Here is a 12,649-nt window from a genome sequence, read left to right on the forward strand (position 1 = left end):
GACTTAGCAAAGCGAAAATGAAATAGTCAGGGCCGCACATTAGAGGTGCTGGAGGCGAGCTATTGACACCGACTGACAAGTGTACTGCAAGGTTCAACACAGGGGATTCGTCATTCGTCGCAAATTTTGTTATTCTGCCCGACTGCTGTAAAGTTGTAATCTTATGTGTGGTCTTCTAAGCGAGTACGGCGCCGTCATCAACATACCAGATGGTATACTAACCTTTTCTAGGGACAAAAGTGCAGAACTACAATCTTAGTAAGTGGGCATCATAGACGACTTCACCGTACCACCGTTATCTTGCCGTCTTGTTTCCGTCAAGTGCGACACAGAGTACAATGGGGAAGGTATTGCCGAGCAGATAATTACGCTTTTGCACACTCAAGGTGTCGGCATACCCAGAAGTATCGTCAAAATAATGCATGAGCAAACAGAACTACTATCGACAACCTTCAGCAAGCAACGACGAAACATTACAAATGGCGCAGCAGTTGCTTACCTCGACGAGATTGCGGAATTCGGTGAACGCCTTGCATTACAACAAGGAGAGCAAGGCGCTTCGGTACCGTTGCCTGTTCTTGACGTGAGCGCGAACTTATCACCAGCGGAAAGGCAGTGCCTTGAAGACCTGCTTCATCAGTTTCGCGATTGCTTCTCCTCGACATTCAGAGTTGGTCAGACGCAACTGCCAAAGCACCGGATTATCACGGAGGAGAAAGCGAGACCAATCCGACAAAACCAGTACCATGTAGAACCAAAAGAACGCGAAACGATCCGAGAGCAAGTCAAGAAAATGCTCTACGACGACGTTATCTAACCATCAAAAAGCCCGTCGGCATCGCCGGTAGTGATGGTCAAAAAGAAAGACGGCAGTCTGCGTTTTTGTGTCGACTACCGTAAGCTGAACCGGGTGACAAAGAAAGACTTATGCCCATTACCGCGTATCGACGATTCTCTCGACAGGCTGAAGCATGCCTGCTACTTCTCGTCGATGGGCCTCAAAAGTGGCTATTGGCAAATCGAGGTTGATGAGAGCGATAGAGAAAAAACTACTTTCGTAGCGCCTGATGGGGTTTACGAGTTCAAAGTCCTGCCCTTCGGTTTATGCTCAGCTCCAGTAACTTTTTAGCGACTCATGGATATGGTTCTGTCAGGCCTGAAGTGGCAGACATGCCTAGTATACCTCGACAACGTCACAGTTTTTTCGGAAACGTTCGAGGAACACCTGAGACGGCTGCTGGTGGTTCTACAAACGATCCGGTAGGCCGGCCTAACATTGAAAGCAGAAGAGTGTCACTTTGGTTTCGAGGAACTCCAGTTGTTAGGTAATGTTGTAAGTGATCAAGGCGTCCACCCTGACCCCGACAAGATCACGGTCGTCGGAAAGTTTCCAATGCCAACGGATCAGAAGACAGTCAGGCGTTTCCTAGGTCTCTACTCGTATTACCGAGTATTTAGAGCCAATTTTTCGCAGATAGCTGCTGCTCGTGCATTGGCAAGGTGAAACCTCGAGAGTCATTGCATACGCAAGCAGGACGCTCGCACGTGCTGAGTCTAATTACTCAACCCCAGAAAATAATGCCTTGCGGTGGTATGGGCAGTTATGAAGTTTCGCCCGTATCTCTATCGCCGTTCCTTCAGTGTTGTCAGCGATCATCACTCGCTTTGCTGGCTGACGAACTTGAAGGATCCGTCCGGTCGACTAGCCCGTTGGAGCCTAAGGCTTCAAGTATTCGATATGACAATGGTGTACAACTCCGGACGAAAGCACTCGGACGCCGACTGCCTTTCAAGGTGACCGATTGAGCAGGAAGTCACAGAAGATGGCGAAGACATGACTTTTATAGGTGTTCTAGACAAGGCCACGCTTGCTCGTCAACAGCGGGAAGACAGCGAACTGATTCCGCTTATTGAGTTTTTAGAAGGCCGGATTGCAAGCACGCCCAAATGATTTGCAAGGAGCTTGTCATCATTCTGCTTCCGTAATGATGTTCTTTACAAGAAGAACTTCTCTGCAAGCGGAAGCAGACGCCTGCTTGTCATCCCAACGTGCCTCCGTCATGAGGTCTCACAAGCCTGCCACGATGAACGACATTTGACCACCTCGGCTACACGCGCACACTGGCCCGAGTCAAAGAGCAAATTTACTGGCCAGGGATTGCCACCTTTGTGAAACATTACGTGCGCACGTGCCTCGATTGTCAGCGTCGCTAACCACCATATATGAAACCAGCTGGGCTACTACAACCAGTCCAAGTGCCCACGACCCCATTTGCCCAAATCGGGATGGACCTTCTCGGGCCATTCCCAACTTCCAATACTGACAGTAAGTGGGTAATAGTCGCCACCGATTACCTGACACGCTATGCAGAAACCAACGCCTTTCCTACTGGCACCGCAGTCGAAGTAGCGCGATTCTTTATTGAAGACGTGGTTCTGAGGCACGGTGCACAAGCGGTGATAATAACGAACAGAGGGACTGCCTTGACGGCTACACTTCTAAGGACAGTGCTAAGCCTCAACGGCATGGCTCACCGAAAGACCACAGCCTATCACCCGCAAAAGAACGGCCTAACAGAACGGTTGAACAAGACTATCGCTTACATGCTGAGTTTGTACGTGGACGGGGAGCACAAAAATTGGGATGACATTCTACCGTACATCACATTCGCTTACAACACCGCTCAACAGGGAAGAATGCGAAAGACACCATTTAGCCTTCTTCATGGCCGTGAAGTGACGACGATGCTCGATGCGATGTCGCCAGATGACTGCGGTGATATAGGCACGGACGCTGAAGCTTTCGCTCAACGTGCTGATGAAGCGAGAGAACTCGCCCGCATCAGAATCGCCCGACAACAGGACTACGAAGCTACGAAGCTACTACGCCGCAACATGCCACATCAGCCAGGCGACAAAGTGTGGGTTTGGCGAGGGCTTTCAGGAAAACTACACCGTCGGCGAGGGCTTTCAGAAAAGCTACTCAGGGGGTACTTTGGTCCGTACAAGGTTTACGGCGCCTCAGCGACCTGAGCTGTGAGGTCATCCCTGACAGTACTGCTTCCTCCAGGGCGAGGTGACGTCCACCTGAAGTTGTGCACATTGTGCGCGTGAAGCCCTGTTGTTCGGAATGAACTGCCCACACCTCGTCTGACACATCTTCTTGCTGCTAGGTGAGCATCCGGACGATGCTCTCTCTGGACGTAGGAAAATGCCACATGCAGTACGCGGCACGTAGATGATAACGAACGTCTCGCGCATTGCAGAAGAGAAGCGGACCCTGCGCCATCGTTATTCAGTTGGCCTGCAATGAGTGTCCTGCCCTTTTTTATCAGTTCCTGCTGCTCGTGAATCGTGACAATATATAGAGAATCTTGTTTGCGAAGGACCAAAACAACAATTGCGGTTTTGTTACATTTCTGGATAAAGCGCAAAGGGCTGATTCTCACTATTTGACTCGCAAAGGGCCGCTCGTGTCTGATAGATTCAGTTTAGCGCGCATGTGCAACGACACCCATTATTCTCCTATGCTTAGCTCGCTTTTATGCATCTATGCATCCAAGTCTTTGAAATGATTTACTAGCTCGGTACACAGTGTTGGTACACGGTCAATATACAACTCCCTCGCAAAACCTCGATTGGCCAACCTGGCAGCTTCCGTGCTTTGGTACAATGACAATATGGAAAAGAAAAGCGGATGGCAGTAGTTATTATTGGTCGCCGAATGACTGTCAAGTGTCAGAACTGAAGCAATGGGAAAGCGGTCAGGCGAGGAGTGGAGATACTCATAAACCGTTCACCAAGGTTTCAAGGAACGAATTCACACTTTACGCGTCGCTTTATATCTAAAGTTTTGCTTTCGACGGCAGATAAGTGCGTGCGTTAACGACTTTAAATAAGTCTGATCATTAATACCTTGTCTTCACACATCTGCTAACGTGGACCGCTTCCATCGCAAGAGGAGCACAAGAGAAACACATAATCATTTGTAATGCCAACGTACTTTTCTTTAATAGGCTGATAGCACATTCTCCTTAATGTTCCACGGCACTGCATTCGTTTGACCCGCTAGCGAGCATAGATAGACCCAATGGCACAGCCGCTTAAAAAAACGACTAATTTGACGGAGGGCTCCGGTTCAAAGCCGACTCCATGCTCCAGCTCAAACCTTCAGCGTTTGGGCAAATGTGAAACCGTCGGACGTCGAAGCTATCGGATGAGTCAGCAACCATTCAAAAACACCAAAATCGTTGTCGAACTCTGCTGAACCATTTACTCGTAATTGCGCATAAGTGAAAGCTCTACCCCTGCAGCGTTCATTTCATTGCAACAGAAAATAGTCCAAGAGTAGTGTCGTGTACACCTTGCATTTTATTTTGATAACATTATATCGCTTATGAGGCGCGAAATCTGGCGTATTTGTCGGCGTTGGCGCGACCATGCGATAGCTACGAACCCTCGACACTTGGCGAGAGTCGAACCCACGACCTTTTGTGTTATTAAGGCACAGCTAATTAATGTAGAGGAAATTAAGGCACTCGAACCCACGAACTTTGGTGTGAGTCGAACCTACTGCCTTTCGTGTTAAGGCGAAGTTAATTAAGGCGCAGTTAATAATTATAGTTGATTAAGGTACTCAAACCCACGACCTTTGGTGGGAGTTGAACCAATGACCTTTAGTGTTAAGGCTAAATGAATTATTGTACAGTTAATAAATGTAGAGTTAGGTCATTCGAACCCACGACCTTTGGTTGGAGTCGTACCCACGAGCTTTCGTGTTAAGGCGCAGATAATTAGGGCACAGCTGATTATTACAAATTTAATTAAGCTGCCCTAACCCACGACCTCTGGTGGGAGTTGAACCTACGACACTTCGTGTTCGGCGAAGTTAAGGTACAGTTGAATAGTATGGAGGCACTCGGCGCTCGAACCCACAACCTTTCGTCGGAGTCTTGCCCACGACCTGTCGTGTTAAGGCGAAGGTAGCTAAGGCACACTTAATTATGTAGTTAGTTAACTACTCGAACCCATGGCCTTTCGTGTTCAAGCTACGAACCCTCCACCTTTGGTGAGTGTCGAACTCACGACCTTTCTTGTTAATAATGCACAGTAACATAAATCAAATTAAGCTACTCGAACTCACGACCACTGGTGAGAGTAGAACCCACGACCTTTCGAGTTAGCCGAAGTCAAGGTACAGTTATTTAATACAGTAAAAGCTCGTTAATTCGAACGGCAAGGGGAAGCCGCTTCAGTTCGAATTAACGAAAGTTCGAACTAACGAAAGTGAAGGAGAGCAACAGTACACTGCGATTTGGAAGCAGTAGGGCCTGTCAGAAAGTGATGGCGTGTGCCGCGGGCACACGCCATCTTCAAGTCGAAGCTCTGGGTCCGACTGTGCCACACCACCGATGTCCACCGAAACGAACGTTAGCCGAGGCTTAACACAGTCACAATGAATCGCGACGGCCGATACCTCCTAAGCTGAAAACAGAGGTGCACAACCGATGAAGACTGCCGAGACAAAGACGGTGAACATGTGAAGGTGGCGAAGGCCCTGATTCGTTGGTTCTTGATTGCAAACGCAGCCGCGACGTACTTGATTCACTGTGTTTTGGCGCTTGCCGTGCCATCTCCGCACAACATTAGCAGCTGTACAAGATTTTCAAAACCTCCGAGATTCGCAACGGGCAAGAAGTCTCGGAGGTTACGTAGAACGGAGAGGCGGCAGCCGCCGCTGCCTTCTGGCTGACCCCGCGTCGGTTAGATTTTTTTCCGATTTTGCCTTCTCTCGCCGTTCTCTCCGTTTCGGAGGCAATACAGCCTTGTGTGTAGGCAGTAGGCCGCGTGCCAGGCGAGCGTAGTTCGAATTATCCGTGAGGGAACCCTCTCGCGTTCGAATTAACGGACCTTTTTATACATAGACTTCTGTGGAGCTTGGCCGGACCAAATCGTACAGTTCGAATTATCCATAAATTCGAATTATTGAAGTTCGAATTAACGAGCTTCCACTGTATTGAGTTAAGGCACTCGAACCCACGGCATATCGTGTTAAGGCAAAGTTAATTAGCACACACATAATTATCTAGTTAATTAAGGTACTCGAACCACGACCTTTGGCGGCAGTCATACCCATGAGCGAGTTAAGTCGTGTTAGGGCAAAGGTAATGAATGAACAGGTAATTAATGTAGAGTTCATTAAGGCACTCGAACCCACTATCTCTGGTGGGAGTCGAACCCTGAACCTTTCATAGGAGTCGGAGCCAGTACTTTTGGTGGGAGCCGAAGCCACTGCTCTCGCTATTATGGCAAAGCTTATTCTTGCACATTTGAAAAGGATAGAGTTATCGGGGAACTCGAACCTGCTACTTTTGTTGGGAGTCGCACACTCGACCTTTGTGGGAGTCGAACGACGAAGTAGGCGTCCCAAGAACTAGTTGATGAACGACAGAACGAGCATAAGCATCGCGCGATGGCCGGAATGGCTTCCCATTCATCCACCCAGGGGCAATTAAGTGCTCCCTGATCTTTTTTTCTTGAAATATGGGCATTCCAACTTTCGCTTTTCCTTTGCAGGTGGTGGTAGGCCTGGTGCTCAAAGCCGTCCTGGTTGTGTCGGCGGTGTTGTCCACTAACACGGTGGGCCGCCTTCTTTTTGAGGCCAAAAGCAAGCGCTTGGAATCGGCAATGCCAAGCGTAACCACCCTTATGCTCAACGCGAGCCTCACCGCCGCTCCATTCGAGTGACGGCGTCGGCTTCAGCCGCACATTGCCGACCGAGTCGGGTCGACTCTGTGCGCTCACGGATAAGGTGCCAATAAGGACACGAATTTTCTCTCACCTTTTTTTAATGACGGTTTAAAGTGAGTTGAATCGTTTTGTGACTGTGACAGTGAGCAACAGGACGCCTAATGTGATAGTGATGAAGTGTACCTGGTAGCGTGTGCCCTCTCACGACGTGATGTTTACTTTTCGACCTGTGCTAGACCCGTTGTGCATCTCCACGCCGCTTGGGTGACATTGGCTGTTCGTCTGCAGTGGCATGATATTCCTGCCGAACAGTTCCCAAGAAAACGCCCAGAAAGGCTGCCTTTAAGATTATTTTTTTCACCGTGAGTGACCGATTTAGTCTCATGAATGCTTTTCTAATTGCGCTATTTTTTTTTCACGTTGAGTGCGAGTATCACATTAGCATATTACTTTCATATAACTGTGGTGCACTTTCCGTTGCTATGTCTGCCATCAATGTCTCGTGTACGAGTCCTCCGACAATTTCAATGCGTATTGTAGGTGGACAACTTATTGAGCTGCCCGCCGTAAGTAATTAGAAGGCGATGAAAGTGCAAAGGACCATGACTGCTCCGCCGAAACCAAGGTAACACCAAAGCTGTTGTTTGCTAGGTGATCTCAGACTTCGGCAATTTTCTGGTGGTGTAGACAGCTCGAAGGCTCATTAGTAGACGTATTACAGTATGCGGGTTCGTTACCAAAGAATAAATCTTCTAATTTTCGTGGACTACTTGACGCGCATGTCCCACAAATAAAGCCCGTACAGTCATATATGAGAACATAAATTGGTGATTGAAGTGATGTTCTTCGTTTCAAAGGGTTCCTCGTTTCAAGTGGATGCGCCACTTCATTTCATTTCATGTATTATACCCTCAAGACCACAAGGTATTACAGAGGGGAGTGGGGTAAAAAAAAAGGTTACATAACAAAGAAAGCAAAGAAGGCAGCAAGTGATGTAGTCATACACATGTGAAGCCCGAAGCGATGATGTTGATTATGGCCGTACGGAATTGTACCTGGTCTTCAATTGCAATTAACGGGGCGGGAAGGTGGTTTCATTCTTGACACGTCCTAGGAAGAAAAGACTCGTGACAAGCTCTAGTGTGACACTGCAAAACTCCAACTTTGTGATGATGATCAATGGGAGGAGAAATGTAGGCTTGGGATGAAGTAAGATTATCGCGCAGATATGAATTATGGAAGTATATTTTATGAAACAAAGCCAGGCGAGAGCATTCGCGACGAGCAGAAAGTGGTAGAAGTTGGAGGATGTTTTTCATAGAAGTTACGCTAGCCGTGCGGTTATAATTGCTTAGGATGAAACGCGAGGCATTATTTTGAACACGTTCGAGAGACTGAATGAGTGTCTCAGCATATGGGTCCCAAATTGAAGAAGCGTATTCCATTTTACTCCTAATTAGCGTCTTGTAAAAAATTAACTTTAATGATGGCGCTGCGGAAGAGAAGTTTCGGCGGATATAACCTAACATAAGATCACTTTTATTGATCACGCTGTCGATGTGTAAAGACCAGGAAAGAGTAGAGGTTAAATGGACACCTAGGCATTTGTAGGATGTAACTGCTTCCATGGCAGTATTACTCAGGTAATAGGTCGGAAGCGGACGTTCACGGCGAGTTACACGCATGGTTTTGCACTTAGATGGGCTTAGTTTAATTGACCACAAGTCGCACCAGTTACAGACAGTGTTAGTGTTTTGCAGAATGTTAGCATCATCGGCATCAGGAGTGTCACGAAGAGTAACGCAATCGTCGGCAAAGAGATAAATGTTAGAAGAAATTTCATTGGGTAAGTCGTTAATATAAATCAAAAAAAGGAGAGGGCCTAACACTGAACCTTGCGGAACGCCAGACTCAACAGGGCTAGATGTAGAGAAGTGGTTATTAAATGCAACGAACTGGGATCAATTAAGAAGAAAGTGCTCTAGCCATGCAAACAGATTAGGCTCAAGATTTAGTTTACTAAGTTTAAAAATGAGTAGTTTGTGACATACCTTGTCGAAAGCCTTTTCAAAGTCGACGAAAACACAGTCCGCGCATGAACCTTTATCAAGAATAAGATGAAGATCGTGAGTGAACGAAAGTATGTTCTGTTTCACAGGACAAATGTTTGCGGAAACCGTGCTGTGCACGTGTGAAAAATGAGTTATCATCCAAGTGCTTAACTAAATGAGAAAACAAGATATGTTCGAGTACTTTACAAGGAATGCTAGTGAGGGAAATGGGGCGGTAGTTATGAGGTGAGCATTTGTGGCCGGACTTGTGAAGTGGAACTACCTTCCCAATTTTCCAGTCTGCAGGGAGCTGATGGGTGTGCAAAGATTGCTGGAATGTATTTGAAAGTAATAAAGATGAATAAACAGAAGTGTTTTTCAAAAACTTTGCGGTAACCAGGTCTGGACCAGGGCTTGACGACATCTTTAGATATTTAATTACGTTTTCTACACCAAGTGGCTCGATCCTAATAAAATTCATGGCCGGGTAACTGCAGCTGTTTAGGGTGGGAAACACAGGATAAGGACATAGAACATAGAACACAGATCAGGACATTACCGCCATCGCACCTCTCCTAACGGACCGACTAGGATAACAAACAAAATAGCTTTCGGAGCTTAACAACCTGCACAATATTACTCAGTCAAATGACATGACAAATTATGATTCTTCTGACGTCACCATGGTTCTTATCAATGCGTGCACTCTCCTAACCTGCCGACGTGCATATCGAAGAAGTGGCTTCCAAAGGGCAGCACCCGACTCACTATTACTCAGTCCCATGATGTGATCACTACCGACTCATGTGACATCCTACGGTTCTCACGCACGTGTGCACCCTCCTAGCCTGCCGACATGCAAATCAAATAAAATAGCAACCAGCTCACTGTCACTCGTCGAATGACCTGATCACTAGTGACTCACGTGACGTCACCACAGTTCCCACCCACGCATGTACCCTCCTAACATGCTGACATGCATACCAAACGAAATGGCTTTCAAAGGGTAACAACCCGCGTAGTATCACTAAGCCAAATTACGAGATCACTGGTGACTCATTAAACATACCACGACGCTATTTTGCAGGTTGGCCTTCTTGTATTCCATCCTTAAGCTTTGCAGGAAAAAATATGCACTAAATCCCACACATCGCAGATTTAGCTCGTCTTCAATTTTCCACCTATATTTGACTAACACGCTGCAATAAACAAAATATTGGACGACGTCATCGTCGCTCAGTATTGCATAGACACACTTTGCTTTGCATAAATATACACTTGGATATCAGGTTGGTAGTATAAAAAGATTCCTGGTCATATTAGACGAGTGGTTCTATTATAACCAATTCAATTCTTTTCCAAGAAAAACGTGTGACCAAATGCGTATATGTTGCACGTGAATTTTTTTTATATCAATGCTGAAATTATGACAGCGTTCGTGCTAAGTATTTTTCAAGGTGGCGTCATGTGAGTCACCTTAGTAATGCGGATGGCACCTGTTAATTTGCCTGTCTCCTAGTCCGGTCCTTAGCGTGAATCCCGCGGAACAGCCCAGTGTGAGTTACTAGTGATCACATCATGTTAATGAGCCATAGTGAGCAGCTGCATGCCCTTAGAAAGCCATTTCTTTTGATATACGTCATAGCAGGGGGGGGGGGGGTGTTGATGCTCGCATGCGACTGTGGTAACGTCACATGAGTCACTAGTGATTACCTTATTTCACTGAGTGGTAGTGAGCAGGTTGTAATCCTTTGAAAGCCATTTCGTTTAATATGGTCGTCGGCAGGTTCGTAGAGTGCATGGTTGAGTAAAAAGCGTGGCGACGTCACGCGAGTCACAAGTGATCATATCATGGCACTGAGTGATAGTGAGCCTGTCGTTATCTTTGCGTTCTTGAGAACCGTGAATACGTCACGAGAGTCACTATTGGTGGCGAAATTTGACTGAGTGATAGTGGGCAGGTTGTTAAACTTGGAAAGCCATTTCCTTTGATATGCTAGACGGCAGGTTAGGAGAGGTGCGATGGCGGTAACTTCGAGTGTGTCACTAGTGACCTAACCATGTGGGTCAAGAATCAGCCTTTACACTCTTAGAACCATTTCGTTTGATATGCTTGTCGGTAGCATAGGAGTGCATGCAGGTACAAGCGTAGTCATTTATGAGTCGCTTAGTGATATCGAGTGCCGGAGTAATGGTGAGCATGTTTTACCCTGGTGAACTATTTCGATCTGCATACTAGACGATAGGGAAGGAAATCAAATGTCATGATCGCAACCCAAGTCGCGTAAAGTGTGTCACGATTGTGACTCACTTATATGAGTCACTGTTGTCACTCGGAAACGCGGAAGTGTTTCGAAGCTGCCATGAAGGCACTGGTAGCGTGGAAACTGTGCTGCTATAGCGCTGACGCCAATACAGTGATGACGTCAATATATAGACGGAATTCATGACGCCTCTTACGATCTTTTTTGCCATAATTATTCGTTCCTCAATCGATTTCCAACAGGAATAAATTACTGGCACTGGAATGAAAATGAGCAGAAGGAGCAGCACTTTGATTAAAATGGCTGGCGCAAGGAATAAATCAGCTGGCACGTCGATTAATTTAGATGGCGCTTGGAATATATGTGGTGGCACCTGGAATAAATTATTGGCACTTAGAATAAAAATGCTGGCGCTCACAATAAACTATCTAGCACCTGGTTTATATTCAACGGCACTTCGATTAAATTGAGCTGGAAAACACGTAGATAAGGAAGAAAAAATATGCAGATCCCACGCAATGTGGGAATCGATGTAAGCGAAGCTTTGTCTGCTGTTGGCGTTCATAGACGCTATTTGGCGGTGAAATGCTTACTGCATACGACAGTCGTGACCCGATGTGAAATGTTACCTTGTCTGCTCCGCTTACGTTTGTTGTTTCTTGCACCGCTCGATGCTTTATGCAAGCCTTCGTCTCCTCGGCACTAAGTGCACGATTTGGCGCCATTCTGGCTTGTAGCGTTGTAGCTCACACAACTGCGCCTCCCCCCTCTCTCTATATTACCTCGTTAACGTTCTACCCACCTCCTCCTTTACATGTCGTTGCTGTTGAGGGTGAACAAGAAGACAAGCGTGGCAGCTCCTGCACTGCATTTGCGGTTGAGGCCATGCCTATTTAGGGCGTCCAGAGCGCATTGTGCGCATGTGACACAGCGTAAACGTTGGCACGAACTTCTCAGGTCATTTTTCCTTTGTGCCACACTCCTGTCATGAACTAATGCGATAGCGCTAAGTGCCCCATGTCGCAGAAAATCCGGGGTCGACGCCGCGGACGTCGCTTGTCGAATAACCATTCTGAACCACAACCGCGCTGGCCCGTCACGTGGCGCATAACTTGTTTTACATTCTTTCCAAAATTATTCCTTGAAATTTTGAGAATAACAGCTCATAAACAAGTGCCACGAAAAACAAAACACCGTCAGCGCGGGCCTTTTACGTTTTTGCTACATGGCCATGTCTCAACCACGTGGCCAGTGTTTGCGGCGTACAAGACCACAGCGACAACAGCAGCAGCAGAAAGTCGAAAGTGAAGGCAAAACAAGCTTCACTTTAAAATAAGAGGCGATCGAAGTAGATGGTTTTCTACCAAGCGAAGCTTTAAAGCCAACTCCTGGCCAATATATGGAACGCGTATTGCACCAAAGTGGGAAAAACAAACTAAAACCAACTCTTGGCACAAGAGCGCCACACAGATCATGCGTTAATAAACCTGATTTAACAAGTTAAACCCATCATGGCATGGAGCGATGGAGGGTTAGTTAGGCGTCAGCTGTCTCTCGCGTCCGCTGCTCTCTGTGCCTCACGAC

The 12,649-nt window shown here is 46.9% G+C and overlaps 1 protein-coding gene across 3 annotated transcripts in view; it reads left to right on the forward strand.

Annotated features, from left to right (window-relative positions):
* The window catches only part of LOC135897758 (uncharacterized), a 219,742-nt gene extending 212,156 nt beyond the window's left edge, over nucleotides 1–7,586 (forward strand). For all 3 annotated transcript variants that reach the window (XM_065426469.2, XM_065426470.2, XM_065426471.2), the window contains one exon: nucleotides 6,577–7,586. In XM_065426469.2, coding sequence (XP_065282541.2) covers nucleotides 6,577–6,747 — 171 coding nt within the window. In that variant the 3' untranslated portion in view covers nucleotides 6,748–7,586. The remainder of the gene's footprint in view (nucleotides 1–6,576) is intronic.
* Nucleotides 7,587–12,649: the final 5,063 nt, after the last annotated feature.

The sequence above is a fragment of the Dermacentor albipictus genome, chromosome 2, assembly GCF_038994185.2.
Source record: "Dermacentor albipictus isolate Rhodes 1998 colony chromosome 2, USDA_Dalb.pri_finalv2, whole genome shotgun sequence".
In the NCBI taxonomy this organism is placed as follows: Eukaryota; Metazoa; Arthropoda; class Arachnida; order Ixodida; family Ixodidae; genus Dermacentor; species Dermacentor albipictus.